This window comes from Callithrix jacchus, chromosome 7 (assembly GCF_049354715.1).
Source record: "Callithrix jacchus isolate 240 chromosome 7, calJac240_pri, whole genome shotgun sequence".
Classification (NCBI taxonomy): domain Eukaryota; kingdom Metazoa; phylum Chordata; class Mammalia; order Primates; family Cebidae; genus Callithrix; species Callithrix jacchus.
This window is the reverse complement of record NC_133508.1, coordinates 89,610,400-89,627,812: the sequence shown is the minus strand read 5'-3', so window position 1 is coordinate 89,627,812 and position 17,413 is coordinate 89,610,400. Positions and strand designations below refer to the sequence as shown.

The following is a 17,413-nucleotide window of genomic DNA, read 5'->3' as shown; positions in this document are numbered from 1 at the left end:
TTAAAGATTTGTTTTGTTTTATGGTAAATGGTACCTTTGTAAAAATTACATTTTCTAGCTACTTGTGGCTAGAGATTACTTATTATTGATATTATTTCAGGTAGTTTTTAAAAATTTAGTTTCTTCTTTATAAACTAAACTTTGTTTTATATTATTTGAAACTTAAGATAATGACATACAGTAAAAAGTCCTCTTCTAACCCCTAACCCTGGCCATTTGATTCTTTCCAGAGGCAATCAGTATAATCAGTTTCTTGCATACTCTCCCAGAACTAGTTTATGTAGATACAAGTAAACTGAATACTTATATTTTACATATCTTATCATTAAATAAATGGCAGGGCTAGTAACAGAAATAAACGTCAGATGGAGGAATTATTGTATGAAGGACAGTTTGGTTTCATAATCAGATGCTTGTGATGATTATAATGTAGTAACTTCATGAACACTCAGGAAAAAGCAAATTATTTAATGGAAAATTCCAAAATACATGAGAGCCATTTCCATTCAATATACTTTGTTACAAATATTCCATGCGCTTACAAAAACGAAATCAGATCTTTAAAAAGAGTAGACTAGCTGGGCAACATGGTGAAACCCTGTCTCTACAAAAAATACAAAAAAATTAGCTGAACGTGGGGGCATGTGCCTGTAGTTTCAATTACCTGGGAGGCTGAGGTGTGGGGATCATCTCAGCCTGGCAAGTCAAGGCTGCAGTGAGCCAGGATGGTGCCACTGCACTTCAGCCTGGGCGACAGAGCAAGACCCTGTCTCAAAAAACAAAACCCAGCAGACCGTAGTCTTTCTCCCCATGAAGCCCCTTTACTCCTCTTTCAGCGCATACAGCACGTCGTCCTGGCTGACATTGAGCCGCACCCGAAGGAGCAGGTCATTCCTGCTGGGTTCCACAAGCAGGAGACGACAGGAGCCCAGGCGAGAACACACAGCCATGGTCTCCGACATGGTGGGGTACGGCAGCCCCTCCATTCTGCACAGTGCCACATGTTGACTGTATATCTAGACACAAATAGTAAGGCAAAGGTTAAGAGGAAATACAATCCTGGGGCTTTTTCTTTTTCATTTCTTTCTTGGTTTGGGAAAATCAGACACATGGCACCCAGGATATCAAACACTCCAGAAGGCATCAGTGGGTGCTCCAGTGGTACAAATGCAGAAGCAGAATGGAATGCTAGCCTTGGAATCAGAAAACTATAGGCCTGAATCATGGTTCTACCATTTGCCTAAAATATATAACCCTGGGCAAGTTATTGCACTCTTTGAGCTTCAATTTTATCTACAAAATTTAATGTACATCCCTTATGAGTTAATGGATATAAAATGACTAGTAACTCGCTGGTTATACAAATAGTCCTAGAGTTCCACAATTGAGATTGTCAAAATTCAAGTCAAATTTTGCTACAAGGCCCCTTTCCTTATCAGTGAGCAAATGCCAAGGCATGAACCTTGGAAAAGCACAAAGGCCCAGAGAGAAAACTGAATAAAGAAATAAAGGGAGGCAGGAGGATAGCTGGAAACAGAAATTCCTACCCTAATGTTCCCCACTGGGTCAGGGAAGTCTGAAGCATTTCTGGTCACTTTCCATTCTAAATAACTATGCGTCCATCTGCCTGCCCCCAGCCCCAAGACCAGGAGCTTGTTAGGAACAGGGATGTTAAATTAACCAAATCAGCTCAGAGTTCAAGGATCTATCACAGTTAATGGCACACTGCAGATGTTCAGGAAATATTTGCAAACTAAAATGAAAGTCACTCTCTGCAGAAGAGCTATCTCAGACTCTAGGAGGAGAATAGTAATCGCCAAAACATGACTAGTAGCTAAAATTTTAAATAAGAATTTATAACCAGCCCAATAAATAAGTAACTGAAAGGAAAATATTTTCCTGACTTGTACACACTCGTAAACACCTTTAGCAATTCATCTTCCAAGGCTGCCAATTACCTAGGGATACCAGTCTTAAGTAAACTAACAAGGCACAGGCCTTAATGATTCCTCTAATTTGATCTAATTGACCTATGCCAATGACGTGATTAGACTCATCTGTGATTTGTTCTCAAATATGGCCTCATTCTGAAAGCCTTGGCTCCACTACAACATAAGCTGTATTGGGGAATAAATTTGGCTTGCTCATCTCATTCCTTGAACAGTGTCTGGCACATAGTAGGCCTTCCATCTTACTTGCAGAAACCAGTTGCTAAAGGTCTCTTCTCATGCAACTCAATAAAATGTCACATTAAAATAGGTGCTGGTCTGACATTCTTTCACATACTCAAGGTGGCACAAAATAGACAAACTGTTGTACATTAAAGAAATTTCCACATATTTTAAAAGCACAAGTCCAGAATCTAGGATTTGAAAAGAGGAGATCACCTGTTGAAATGTGGCTTCCTCTAGTCCTGATCGATGGAACTCTGCAAGGATGGCTCTCAGGAAGCCCTGTTCCAGAATGGAGGAATTTCTTAAAGGAAACGAGAAGATGTGAGTTTTTGTTAGTGGCTGTAACCCTACCCCAGAGGAAAGCCAAAGAAAGCTTTTCTGTGTCTTTAGAAATGAGAGAAAATCTGGAAAATACTTTTTCCTATATTATTTGGTAAGGTTCCCTCTGACCCCCAAACTCTCAAACTGATATAGAAAATGTCATTCTGGAAGTGAGGAAACATAGCAACAACGTCTGGAAATATCTTCATCACTCAGAAATACCCATGCCCTCATTTCATAAGCTGAGCGCATCACTCAGTGTTGAGAAAAGTAGCTGCTTCCTTTTTTTTCCCTGTTCCTATCTTAGCACTTTTACACCCTAAACACCTATAATACAGCTCAATAAGTGGCAAATATTCTATTATCCTAGGGTTATATTTCTTTCTCCCAGACTAGACAATGTCCCTACAAAAAAGACCTGTGTTATCAGTAAGTGCAGGTTGAATGAGTAAAAGCTGGGAAAGGGAAACATGTTTCCACAGCCTTCAGGAAGGCTCAGGAAGTGGAGCATCTTACTTGATGGCCGTGATGTATGATGACGAAAACATCTCATCAACAGCTTCCATTGAGTGGGCTATGGTAACCAGGCCAGGGGAGTTAGGCTTCTGCTGGGAGAACTCACAGATCTCTGTGGCACGCCTGCAGATGTCCAGGCAGCGTCGCGCATCTCCAGAGAGTGCTGCTACCTATGATAGGCAATATTTTATTCCTGAGGCCACCTTAGCCCAGAAGAACCAACAGATTCTGTGTTCAACTAAAAAGAAAAGGCAGTGATGGCAATGGATGTAAGCCTAAAGTTAGTGCTTAGTCCTGGCACGGAACCGTGAGGAAGAATATAAATGAATTATTATATTGTACTCTAGTCCAAACCTCTGTCTTGGTTTTACAGTTAACTCCACAGTGGACAATGCAGAGATTCTCAGCTTTACCATTCATGAAATGAAGTTTAAAAACAGAGACCCTTAGTTCAAGATTATTACTGAAGCATCTGGAAACAGAGTTCTCACTCCTTGCATAGAGAGAGACGTGTGCCCCCAGAAGGAGCCAGCCAAAGCCAAGAGGCTGGAGTGGAGCATATCTGGAGGTAAAGCCATAGCCCAGCCCCCCTTACAGCACATGGTGAATTTGGAATCGGCTTGGTTAATGGCTAAGAGGCCCAGAATCAAGAATGGAGGAAGGGGCTGGGTGCGGTGGCTCACACCTGTAATCCCAGAACTTTGGGAGGCTGCGGTTACCTAAGGTAACCTGAGGTTACCTCCGGAGTTCAAGACCAGCCTGGCCAACATGGTAAAACCCCATTTCTGCTAAAAACACAAAAATTAGCCAGGGCCAGGCAGAGTGGGTCATGCCTGTAATCCCAGAACTTTGGGAGGCCTACGCAGGTGGATCACTTGAGATCAGGAGTTCAAGACCAGCCTGACCAATATGGTGAAACCCAATCTCAGTATACTAAAAATATAAAAATTAGCCAGGTGTGGTGGCACGTGCCTGTAATCCCAGCTACTGGGGAGGCTGAGGCAGAAGAATCATTTGTACCCAGGAGACGGAGGATGCAGTGAGCCAAAATCACGCCACTGCACTCCAACCTAGGTGACAAACCTAGACTCTATGTCTCAAAAAAACCAAAAATCACTTTTCAAGTAACTCAAGGCAGAAACATGACTATTGGCTTATATTTTTCCCTTCCTCTAATCCCGCACATTAAACTGGTTAGGGTGTCCTGTAGACCTTCCTGCTTCATCAGTTCTCCTGCCCTCCCATCACCACCTGTATAGCCTGTGAAGAGGCACCTTGTGGTAAATAGTAGGGACTCAAGAACTACTGAAGGGGCCTCAGGACATCGTGAAAGGAGAACTCTGGGAGGTAAGGAAACATCTAAACCAGTTTGACCCCAAGGGTGTCGGTGAGCTTTGATGACCTTATGCATCCCTTCGGGCTGCTGGTGGGGCAAGGGAGACACACAAAAAAGCTGAGGCCCAGCCAACATGGAACCTAACAGGACATCCCTGCCATGCACCTGACCTCCACTACAGCCTCAGTACAAGCTGAGTGAGACAAATCATGCAGAAGGGATGGCAGAGGAAACCGCCTGCTTTAACTTTGGTGCTAGGTGGTATAGGGCACAAAAAAAAAAAACTTGCTTTTTTTTTTGAGATGGAGTTTTGCTCTTGTTGCCCAGGCTGGAGTGCAATGGTACAATCTTGGCTCACTATAACCTCCAACTCCTGGGTTCAAGCAATTTTCCTGCCTCAGCCTCCTGAGTAGCTAGGATTACAGGCATGTACCAACATTCCCGGCTAATTTCTGTATTTTTAGTAGAGACACGGTTTCACTAGTTGGCCAGGCTGGTCTCAAACTCCTAACCTCAGGTGATCCACCTGCCTCGGCCTCCCAAAGTGCTGGGATTACAGGCGTAAGCCCTATGTCCAGCCAAGTTTTTCTTTTTGTTTGTTTGAGAGAGACTGGAGTGCAGTGGTGTGATCATGGCTCACTGCAGCCTCAATCTCTTAGGCTCAAGCAATCCTCCCACCTCAGCCTCCTAAGTAGCTGCAGCTATGGGCACATGCCATCGCACTGGGCTAATTTATTTATTTTTTTGAGATAAAGTCTCGCTCTGTTACCCACACCAGCATCCAGTGGCATGATCTCTGCTCACCACAACCTCTGCCTCCCAGGTTCAAGCAATTCTCTTGCCTCAGCCTCCATAGTAGCTGAGACTACAGGTGGACGCCGCCATGCCCGGCTAAGTTTCTGTATTTTAGTGGAGATAGGGTGTTTCACCATGATGCCCAGGCTGGTTAAGAACTCCTAAACTCAGGCAATCCACCTGCCTCGACCTCCCAAAATGCTAGGATTACTGGCATGAGCCACTGTGCCTGGCCTCATTGGGCTAATTTTTAAATTTTCTATAGAGATGGGGTTTTAATATATTGCCCAGGCTGGTCTCAAACTCCCGGGCTCAAGTGATCCTCTCACCTTGACCTCCCGAAGTGCTGGGATTACAGGCATGAGCCATCTCACCTGGACAGTCCCCTGAGTTTTCACAACTGTAAGCCCTTACTTGGATTTGTAGCCCAAATTTATGTTGTCTTTCCTACAATCCTCAAGCGGAGAATTGTATTTTAAAAATGGTAACAGTTGGTAGTGCCTCTAGATAACAGAAAAAAATTTATTTTAATGAATTCAACTTCAACCCAGGCCCCAATTAATTCTCAAATAAAGGAGCATTCTGAATCCCATGCATATAGTAAAAATAAAATAAAAATCAAGACACAAAAACAAGAAAGCAAGGTCATATATGCATGGGAACCAGCAGAATCAATGGATAACAGAATCGGACCCCTAAAGACTTCAGATATCATAATTGTAAGAAAGAGAATATAAAACAGATTCGACCAGGTATGGTGGCTCATGCCTGTAATCCCAGTGCTTTGGGAGGGATCACGAGGTCAGAAGTTCAAGACCAGCCTAACCAAAATGGTGAAACCCCATCTCTAAGAAAAATACAAAATTAGCTGGGCATGGTGGTGCATGCCTGTAATCCCAGCTACTCAGGAGGCTGAAGCAGGAAAATCCTATCACTTGAACCCAGAAAGTGGAGGTTGCAGTGAGCCAAGATTGCGCCACTGCACTCTAGCCTGGGCAACAGAGTGAGACTCTGTCTCAAAAATTAAATAAACAAAATTAAATTAAAATAAAAAACCCCAAAATTCTGGCTGGGCGAGGTGGCTCATACCTGTAATCCTAGAACTTTGGGAGGCCAAGGAGGGTGGATCATGAGTTCAGGAGATGGAGACCATCCTGGCTAACATGGGGAAACCCTGTCTCTACTAAAAATATAAAAAATTAGTTGGGCATGGTGGCACATGCCTGTAATCCGGCTACCTGGGAGGCTGAGGCAGGCAAATTGCTTGAACCCAGGAGGCAGAGGTTGCAATGAGCCAAGATTGTGCCACTGCACTCCAGCTAGGGCGACAGAGCAAGACTCCATCTCAAAAAAAAAAAAAAAAAAAAAAATTGAGACTGTTAAGAAATTAACTTTAAGATGCCTTGGATAAGGCCGGGCGCGGTGGCTCAAGCCTGTAATCCCAGCACTTTGGGAGGCCGAGGCGGGTGGATCACGAGGTCAAGAGATCGAGACCAACCTGGTCAACATGGTGAAACCCCGTCTCTACTAAAAATACAAAAAATTAGCTGGGCATGGTGGCGTGTGCCTGTAATCCTGGCTATTCAGGAGGCTGAGGCAGGAGAATTGCCTGAACCCAGGAGGCGGAGGTTGCGGTGAGCCGAGATCGCGCCATTGCACTCCAGCCTGGGTAACAAGAGCGAAACTCCGTCTCAAAAAAAAAAAGATGCCTTAGATAAGGAAACAACAAAGTGTGGCCCACCACCTGTTTTTATAAATAGTTGTACTGGTTGTAATTCCAGCACTTTGGGAGGCCGAGGTAGGTGGATCACCTGAGGTCAGGAGCTCGAGACCAGCCTGGGCAACATAGTGAAACCCCATCTCTACTAAAAATACAAAAGTAGCTGAGAGTGTTGGCACATGCCTGTAATCCCAGCTACTTGGGAAGCCAAGGGAGGAGAACTGCTGGAACCCAGGAGGTGAAGGTTGCAGTAAGCCAAGATTGCGCCATTGTACTCAGTGAGACTCTCTTTCAAAATAAATAAGTAAGTAAGTAAATAAATAAACAAATAAGGTTTTACCGGAACATAGTTATGCTCATTAATTCATATATTGTTTGTGACTATGCAAAGGCAAAGATGAGTTGCTGTGACAGAGTTTTTTATGGCTGATTCTGGACTGCAAAGCCTAAAACATTTTCTACATAGCCCTTTAAGAAAAAGCTTGCTGACCTTTGTCCTAGATCCTTCCTCTATTTCATACTGCTGGGTGTACATACGGCCACTGAGGGAGGCTCTGTCAAAAAGCTGGGGCCTTGGCAATTTGTACATAATCTATCAAACTCTTTGCTCTAGAGATTACCCCTCCATTACAATGAGCAGTGAGCCAAGATGCAACATTGCACTCCATCCAGCCTGGGTGACAGAGTGACTCTTTCTAAAAAAACAAAAAAGGCATAAAAAAAGGATCATTCGTAGAAAAGAAAGAGCCTCTTACATTATGCATAAGAGCAAAAGTGAACAATTCTACCCACAAAATGCCTAGATAACTTTGAGGATCTTTCCTGGAAAGGAAAGCTTGGAGAAAGGCACAAAGTGGGCTCATCTCTCACCCTAGTCCCTAATACAGTAGCCAGCTCCAATCAGTAGTCATGTGCTGCTGCTACAGCCATTCAGGGTGAGGAGTGTGTCAGCAAGAGGAAACTAGAAAAAGGTTTATAATTCTTTTATGTGCTGAAATACTTGTAGATGCATGGCTTCTTTCTTTGTTTCAGCTTGAGGTAGACATTTAACCCACTTTCTTCCTCAGTAGCTGGGGAGACTAGTCTGTTGTGAACTCTCAGGGGGCATTCTCCTAGTAGACTTGGAGGGGAGGTGCATCCAATACCTCCTATCTAGCATGGAGTGTGTGCCTTACTGGGACATGCTATAGACATGATCTTGTTAAATGTTCACAATGACCCTATGAGGTGAGTACTCCCATTCTTCAGAGAAGAAAACTGAGGCTCAGGAAATTTTTAAGTAACTTTCCTACAGCCTTCTGCATACCTACTAAGCATTAGAGCCAGAATTTAAACCAGGTTTGTCCACCTGACTATATTGCCCCTTTCATTATGCAAAACTGCTTGCTCTCTGAATCAATTCATGTTAGTTTGCATATAAACCCACAATACTTATGGCCCTCTAATCAATCATAAAATAAAAAGGCTAAGGAATTTCTCAGAATCTGTCTCTCTTTTTTGATATTTTTACAGGACTTTCTAAATTTCTCTCCATCCTCAGAGCACCCAGCATAGGACCTCATACCCAGCAGGTACTCAGCAAAGATGTGCTGACTGATTTATGGGTGCAGCTGGTGACTTACCTTCCTGGCTACCAGCTGGATGGCATCATCCTCAAAGGCCTTTAGATGTCTGAGCCGGGACCTTAGGATCTGCTGCAGCTGACTATATGTATAGGGCTGGAAGGACATCCTGGTAAGACCCTGGGAAGCCAAAACGACAGAGGAATAAGTTCGTTGATTGCCCATTGATTATCCGGGTGGAAAGTCACCAAACCCGATTACCAAGTCTCATATAACAATTTACACATTTCATACCTAGACAACCATGGCCTTCAACCACTCTTCACTGACAATGGCTAGTGGTGCCCTGTAGGGCAGTAGTTCTCAAACTATTTTTTCGTTTCTCTTAAGGACCTTTGATTCTATAAGAATCATTTGGAAGTAGATAAAAGCTGAGGTGCTTTAATTGAAGTGAGTGAGAGGATCTTCAGATCTCTGCTACGCATTGTCACCGCACCTGGCTTCACTTACCAGGCTCTTCATGATTTCTTGGTGTGCTTCCTGATGAACTGCAAGGCCCATGAGGACAGACATTGAGTTCACCTGGTTTATTGCGCTATTCCAAGCACCTAACGCTGCCTGGCAGGTTGTAAGTGCTAAAACATTTGTCAAATTAATTAAACCTCCAGGGCTGGGTGCAGTTTAAAAGTGCACAGGTAGCCGAACACTAAGATAGGATGTTTGCAGAAAATCATGCAATGGTGATACATTCCTCTTCAACCTAGAAACTACAAGCATTGCAGAAATCACATTTCTTAATTTCCCCATTTATTTTAGTTTTCATTTTTGCAGTACTTTTGTTTTTGAGACAGTCTTGCTCTCTTGCCCAGGCTGGTGTAGTGGTGCAATCTCAGCTCACTGCAACCTCTGCCTCCAGGGTTCAAGTGAGTATCCTGCCTCAGCTTCTTAAGCAACTGGGATTACGGGCATGCACCAGCACACCCGGCTATTTTTTGTATTTTTAGTAGACATGGGGTTTCACCATGTTGGCCAGGCTGGTCTTGAACTCCTGACCTCAAGTGATCCACCTACCTCAGCCTCCCAAAGTTCTGGGTTTACAAGCATGACCCACTCACTGCACCTGGCCCATTTTGGCAGAACCTCCTGGTCAAGCTTACAGATCTGTAAGAACAGCATGGGGCCGGGCGTGGTGGCTCACGCCTATAATCCCAGCACTTTGGGAGGCCGAGGCGGGTGGATCCCGAGGTCAAGAGATTGAGACCATCCTGGTCAACAAGGTGAAACCCTGTCTCTACTAAAAATACGAAAAATTAGCTGGGCATGGTGGCATGTGCCTGTAATCCCAGCTACTCAGGAGGTTGAGGCAGAAAAATTGCCTGAACCCAGGAGGCAGAGGTTGCGGTGAGCCGAGATCGCGCCATTGCACTCCAGCCTGGGTAACAAGAGTGAAACTCCGTCTCAAAAAAAAAAAAAAAAAAACAGCAGGGGAACTGCCCTAGAACTTACCAGTCGGCTGGACACCCGGTTCATCATGATTCGCTCTGGCAGGTCCATTGTGTTGGCAATGGCAAGGACCACAAGCCGGGCTTTCTTTTGAGTGGGCCAGTCAAAGAGATTGTACATTACGTCTTGTTTGTGAGTCCACAGAAGGTCAAGCTGCCAGGGAAAAGGAGAGAGGTGCACCGTCAATCACTGAGACTGAGCTGGGCTTCAGAATGAAGACCTATGTTTAGGTCTGCATGTTTCCCAGGTCACAGCACCACCGCAGCAAGGCAGTCCATTGACACATGCCTCTCAGCACCAGAACATGGACTCAGAGGAATGCAGAAGGGAGCTAGGACTTTCCTCCCCACTACCCAGTACTTGCTCCTGAAACATAAACACAGCCCCATTTCTTCTGTCCTCCCATGGGCACCTTACCTCATCCACAAGCAGGACGGTGGTGTCCTGAGGAGACCCTCGAGTGCAGAATCGCTTTGCCAGCAGTTCTGCCGCGTGGCTGGCTGTTGCTTTTTGGCCCGTCAGCTTCTGCATTAGGGGAAACACAATTGTGAGGAACTGTAAGGCTCTTACACCTCTGAGCGTAAAGTTAAATCTGTAAACAGAGGGAGGCATTTAGCCTGAGGACTTCAGAATCCTATATTCTGCCTCCCACTCTAGTCTCAACCTGAACTTGGAAGGACAAGAGAAGGCACCAAAAGAGAAGATAAAAAAAGTATATGATTTTGAAATGCAAATGAGTCATGGGCTGGACCAGAAGCCCCCTTAAAATCACGATTACATAATTCTATAACTGGATGTTACTTGCCCCAAAATAACAACCCATGAATAAAAGAGCAAGGCTCAACCTCTGGGCTGCCATGGACCCCTTTTCCATGTTTTCACACTGCTACCTGTGAGCTCAGTTTTCACCATGTGGATAAGGACTGGCTTCCTGGCTTGCAGTCATTATCCAGCTTATAGACTTTGAAGTCCTTGAGGGTAAGAATTCTGCCTTCCTTGCCCTTGCTACCTCTACAGAAAGGACAATGCCTGTCATATTATGAATATGCAATATACAGAAAATTAACTCTTTCCTTTTTCATGTGCCACTAAGAAACTGTATTTCCAAAAAGCCTAAACAGTTCTGCTTACCTGCAAGATTTGCACATAGACTTGGTGGGGCTCTGTCAGCTTCATGCCATTGACCTCAATGTAGTGAAAGGGAGGAACATCATTGGCTTGGGCTGCCTGCTGCAGGCAGCGTATCACCTCATGCACAGTAGCAGTCTTTCCTGTCCCAGGGACACCAGAAATGTACATGCACCTACAGCAGGAAGGGAAAACCCATGGGGTAGGTCTTAGCCAGCCACTGCACTCTAATCAGTGAGGAGTGTGGGAATTACACTGAGGGAAGGACTGAGGCCCTTAAAATGTGGAGGTGGAGGCAGTGAGGACCATCCTTGGAAGCTGGTCAGAGTAGGACCTGCTTATATTGAATCATTCATTTCACAAGCAATGCTGCATGCAAACTGCCTACTCAAAGAAGGCCAGTTTCTTTCTTTTTGAAAGGCAACATTCCTGTTCCTATGGAATTACTTTGGCAAAAATACTTCAGAAGTTTTAGGCTTTAGCAATGATTTGATCTATTCTGCTGACACTGGAGAAAGCCTGTGTGGCTGAACTGTAACACCCAAGGCATTCTACTAGCAGGAGCCTTATTCTCCAAACTAACCTGCCTGTCTTACATGACTCACCCTCCGGTATGGTCAAGGAGTTTGCTTTCCACAAAGTTGTAGATATCTTGGAATTCCTGTTCCCGACAGGGAAGAGACTCAGGTACAGCAGAAACGTGCAGCCTACCATTGATGGTAAATGGGAGAAAAGGAATACTTTAGGAACATTCCCCAACCATTTACTCATTAGTCAATAGAAAATGATTACGGTTTCTTGTCTATGGTTTCTACATGAAAATTCAATCTCAAATGCCAGAGAATACATCCATTCTCAAATCCCTCCATTTCGCCTCAAAATCCTTGGCCTCTGTTTCTCTATCCAAATTACATGGGTGGACCTCATTCCACAGGAGATCCAGATTTATACATTTTGAAAAGTCTCCATATGGTTCTGAAGAGCACCATAACCAAGAGGCCCTGTCCTGACTAATCATATTCTATTCCTGCAGAAATGATGGTAGTTGATGGGAAGGTCAGTCCTCTCAGGGCCTGTCCACATTGGCTCACCTAGATGCTGCTTGAGAGGTTTCTTTTTTCTAAATATACACATTCACTTTACCTCGATAGGTAAAAGTATAGACACAGAGTGTATCTATCTATGTTTATTAGGTAGACCAGTGACTGTTCATCACTCTCATTTTACGTGAATGAAAGCAGATGCCCCATTGTTCATGCCTCTCTGAAAGGGGACCAAGAGCAGCAGTACCTCAGCCGGGCTTTCTCCAGCACGCTGGCTGGCTCCTGGGCAGCCAGGATTCGACTACGGATCTGAGGAGTGGCACAACATGGTGTTGTTCTAGGCTTGGGCTGTATTCAAAACAAAGAACATATTTCAGAAGGAAAAAGCAAAACACCATCTAGGACACACCAGCAAATGTGATTTGCGCTGATCTGATAAAAGGAAGAGAGGTGGTGAATTCCCCCTTAGTTCCTTCCTATATAAAGAACCATGACTCTCCCTCTCTCACCTCACATTGCATAAACTTTGTTCATCATCCAAACAGTTTCTTTTTTCTAATTTATATATAGTATCAGGATTTATAACAATGTCAGTCTGATGAAAGAATTAATAGAAGTTTGGATTAAATACTATTTAAAAGTAAAATATTATCTTGAAAGACAAGAAATGTTTAAGAAACCCTAACTACTCTGCCCGAATACAGAGTAGAAGAGGAGACATAAACTAGGTTTGATTCATTAGATCTTTCTCTGGGCTTATTTGAAGACATAGTCAAGTGTCAGCCCAGGACTTCCATGGCCCACAGTGCAGGACTTGGAGAAACCTTGGTAGATTTTTCCACTCCAAGGTCACTGTTTAGTCTAGTCTAACAGCCCTCTATCTCCTTCCTTGGTCATGGCTTTCTAGAGCAGGCTTGCTGCTGCTATACTCATCTTCATGTATTTCTACTCAGCATTCCCTTCTATGGGTCATTTTACTCTACCCACCCTTTGCCTTTAGCCTGGCTAGAGAGAGAACAATCTCCCCACTTCCTCCTGAGGCAGAAAGCACTTAAACTCTGTTTAAAAGGCTTTACAGGGTGGTGCAGTGACTCATGCCTGTAATCCCAGCACTTTGGGAAGCCGAGGTAGGAAGACTGCTTAAACTCAAGAGTTTAAGACCAGCCTGGGCAACACAGAGGTGAAAGCCCCCTCTAAATTAGCAAGGCATGATGGCACATGCCTGTAGTCCCAGCTACTCGGGAGGCTGAGGTAGAAGGATCACTTGAGTCCAGGAGATTGAGGCTGGAGTGAATTGAGATTGCACCACTGCACTCTAGCCTGGGCAACAGGCAGAGCAAGACCCTGTCTAAAAAAAAAAAAAAGTCTTTACATTTATGCTGAAGGTAGCCAATGCCCTATATTCCTAATTTTGGGTGGGAGCCACAAGACACAATCAAACCAGAGGCCTGTTAGGAACCAGGACACACAGAAGGAGATAAGTGGCGGCAAATGGGCATTACCACCTAAGCTCTGCCTCTTGTCAGAGCAGCAGAGGCATTAGATTCTCATAGGAGTGCAAACCCTATTGTGAATTTTGCGTGCAGGGGATCTAGGCTGCATGCTCCTTATGAAAATCTAATGCCTGATGATCTGGGATAGAACAATTTCATCCTGAAACCATCCCCCCCCACCCCCTTGCTATCGGTAGAAAATTCATCTTCCATGAAAGGAATCTCTGGTGCCAAAAAGGCTGGGGACTGCTTATCTACTGGATTCCTTTCCTTAGAGATTTTTCTTTTTTCTTGAGACAGAGTCTTACTCTGTCGCCCAGGCTGGAGTGCTGTGGTGTGATCTCAGCTCACTGAAACCTCCGCCTCCCAGGTTCAAGTGATTCTACCACCTCAGCCTCCAGAATAGCTGGGATTACAGGCGCCTGCCACCATGTCCAGCTAAGTTTGTATTTTCAGCAGTGACAGGTTTTGCCATTGTTGGCCAGGCTGGTCTTGAACTCCTGACCTCAACTGATCTGCTCACCTTGGCTGTATTACAGGTGTTGGGATTGTACGTGTTGGTATTACAGGCGTGAACCACTGTACCCTGCAGTTTCTTTGATTTCAACCCAAACCCAATCACATCTTCATATGGAAGAGTGGACATCAGTTTTACAGAGTCTTCTAATTAAGATTTCTTAATATCATTCCAAAGAATAAGATGCACCATCAATTTAACCTTAATTCAAACATTTCTCAAGCCCACTTGAAGATGAGAAGACCCTGGTCTGAATATCTTTTCGGCATTCTGCTAAAGTTCCACAGGAAGCAGAAAAGATGTCTATTGATCTCCTTCCATCTTGCTGCAGAACAATTTGTTACCAATATGTAGGCAGCACTCAGTTTCTCAGGTGTATCAAGAGGGACAACAAAACTAACACTATGGCTCAGAGGCCAGACATACGATACGATACCCACTCTGCCAGTGCTCCATGGAAATGCAGAGAGGAGTGGGTCTTGTACTTCCGTTTGGGAGTTCGGTTCTTGGCCATCTGATTCTGTACCACAAAAGGAGCTTAACTCAAAAATCACTCTCTACTAGATTCGCTTTCAGTCCTAGTGTTCACTTAGGTCCTTTTCTCAATGAATATTCCACAAGGAATAGCTTTGAATATAACAGACCTGTCCTCAGATTACAGGTGTTACTAACCTGTGACCTCAGCATTTGTAATTTTTAAACTAAGAGAGGGATGCTTCAGTGGAAAATAAACCTAGAAGAACCTTACTCTTTTCTTTGGCATCTTCGTTGGGGTCTTTAAGGATGACTTCAAAGAAGATTGCAGGTTCCTGGACACAGTTCTGGGTGTTCTCCTTGGAAGGGGTGGTATGGAAGCCTCCTCGTCTTCACTGCTAGAGTCTGAAATCTCTGCTGCTGGTAGAATCTCTTTCTCTTCTTGGTCACTTTTACTATTACCTAAAAACCTGAATGGTGGGGATATATTTTCTGACACTCAGTCTAAATAAGAAGAACTCCATAATGTCAGTGTGGATTACATGTATTGTAGGGTCTCTCCTGTGACCAGGCAACATGAGTGCTTGCTACTGAGACAGTCTGTTATGACCATTTTTTATATTATCCCGTTAAACCCCTCAACAACTTTGTGACATGTATATTATTACATTTTGTAGATGAGGAGTTTCAGGCTTAGCAAGGTAGAGTTGCCTTCCCAAGGTTACACAGATAGTAAATGACAAAGCCCAGGTTCAAATCCAGGTCTGTCAGAATCCAGGTTCATGCTCTTAAGTACCCTACCCCACCACCAGTCTTGCTGGACACAATGATTAGGGATGGGAGCCACCTAAGCCCAGGAAGTATTTCTTGGCCCTTCCAACTAATACAATTATTTGAAACCTAACATAATCCCAGACATGCTAGGTAAAAGGTCAATGTCAATGGATTGGCAAAGATGCTTTAAGAGATAAGATTATAGAGATCAGAGATGGTAGCAATGTTTCTCTGCCTGCCAAGGAGTAGTCTTACCGGAGCTGCCGCCTAATCCGGTTCATAGTCAAGAGAGAACTCTTTCTGCGGACACGATGGGGAGTAGAGGTGGCTTCATTCTGAGTTTCTGCTTCTTTTGCATCCCTGCAAGAAATCATAGCTAGGTCACAAGAAGCGTTTTGGATACTAGAGATCTGTAGCAAGTACTAGAAGATAGTCAAGCGGCCTGATTGGCTCCTAGTCTTTTTATATCTACTTTGAAAAGAGCAAAACTTTCTTTTTGCTTAAAAGTTTATAATTGAAGCTTGACTCAAACCTCAAGTTCAAAGTCTGCCTTAAGCTAATTCAAATCAGATTCACACCTCCCCAACTAGAGACCAAAATATACTACTCCCAGGCCGAGGTGAATGTCTTTTTGTTTCTGATGCATGTATGAATTTACTGTTCACACAGGCTCAAGGTCAGCAGAAACTGCAGCTATATATTCAATATAAAGCATTTACTAAGCAACCTATTATGGACCAGGTGCTTAAGTTTCTAGGTTGCAAATAGTACAATTTGTAACTTCTGGCTTGTCACATATTTATTTGCACAGCAAAGTTTGTTCTAAATGCTTTATCTTTTTTCTACAGTATGTATTTGAGAATAGTCTCCAGTTAAAAAACAAGTCCTAGCCAGAGCAATAAGTCAAGAGAAAGAACTAAAGGATATCCCAATTAAAGTAAGTCAAACTGTTACTGTTCACCACTGATATGATCATATATCTAGAAAACCCTGAAGATGCTGGGTGTGGTGGCTCACACCTGTAATCCAGGCACTCTGGGAGGCCGAGGTGAGTGGATCACGAGGTCAGGAGATCAAAACTATCCTGGCTAACACAGTGAAACCTTGTCTCTACTAAAAAATACAAAAAATTAGCCAGGTGTGGTGACACATGCCCGGAGTCCCAACTTCTTGGGAGACTGAGGCAGGAGTATGCATGAACCCAGGAGGTGGAGGTTGTGGTGAGCAGAGATTGTGCCATTTCACTCCAGCCTGGGCAATAAGAACAAAATACCATCTCAAAAATACAAAAAAACAAAAAACACCCTAAAGACTCATTTAAAAATCTGATACATTGCTGAAATAAATCATACATGACACAAACAAATGGAAACACATCCCATGTTCATGGATGGGTAGAATCGATATTGTGTAAATGACCACACTGCCAAAGGCAATCTATAGATTTAATGTGATTCCCATCAAAATACCATCATCATTCTTCATAGAACTAGAAAAAACAATCCTAAAATTCACATGGAACAACAACAAAAAGCCTGCATAGACAAAGAAATACAAAGCAAAAAGAAAAATCTGGAGGCATCACATTACTTGACTTCCAACTATAACTTCAAGGATATAGTTACCAAAGCAGCACAGTACTGGTATAAAAACAGGCATGTAGACCAAAGGAACAGAATAGAGAACCCAGAAGTAAAGCCAAATACTTAGAGGTAACTGATCTTTGACAAAGCAAACAAAAACATAAAGTGGGAAAAGGCCACCATATTTAACAAATAGTGCTGGAACAACTGGCATACCACATGTAGAAGAATGAAACTAGGGCCAGGTGTGGTGGCTCACACCTGTAATCCCAGCACTTTGGGAGGCTGAGGTGGGTGGATCACCTGATTTCAGGAGTTTGAGACCAGCCTGGCCAACACTGTGAAACTCTATCTCCACTAAAAATACAAAAAATTAGCTGGGCATTGTGGCAGCGCCTGTAATCCAGCTACTCGGGAGGCTGAGGCAGGAGAATTGCTTTTATCTGGGAGGTGGAGGTTGCAGTGATCTGAGAT

At 43.8% G+C, this 17,413-nt stretch overlaps 1 protein-coding gene across 15 annotated transcripts in view; it reads right to left on the bottom strand.

The window, feature by feature from the left end:
* Positions 1–453: 453 nt before the first annotated feature.
* The window catches only part of ORC1 (origin recognition complex subunit 1), a 38,758-nt gene continuing 21,798 nt past the window's right edge, over positions 454–17,413 (bottom strand). For 14 of the 15 annotated variants that reach the window (XM_035251483.3, XM_078331820.1, XM_078331814.1 and 11 more), the window contains 11 exons: positions 15,612–15,716; positions 14,857–15,052; positions 12,346–12,446; positions 11,661–11,762; positions 11,059–11,230; positions 10,345–10,452; positions 9,931–10,080; positions 8,485–8,604; positions 3,012–3,181; positions 2,388–2,475; positions 454–1,016 (listed from right to left, as the gene is read on the bottom strand). In XM_035251483.3, the coding sequence (XP_035107374.2) occupies positions 822–1,016; positions 2,388–2,475; positions 3,012–3,181; positions 8,485–8,604; positions 9,931–10,080; positions 10,345–10,452; positions 11,059–11,230; positions 11,661–11,762; positions 12,346–12,446; positions 14,857–15,052; positions 15,612–15,716 (1,507 nt within the window). In that variant the 3' untranslated portion in view covers positions 454–821. The remainder of the gene's footprint in view (positions 1,017–2,387; positions 2,476–3,011; positions 3,182–8,484; positions 8,605–9,930; positions 10,081–10,344; positions 10,453–11,058; positions 11,231–11,660; positions 11,763–12,345; positions 12,447–14,856; positions 15,053–15,611; positions 15,717–17,413) is intronic. The other variant, XM_078331818.1, reaches the window with a different exon arrangement.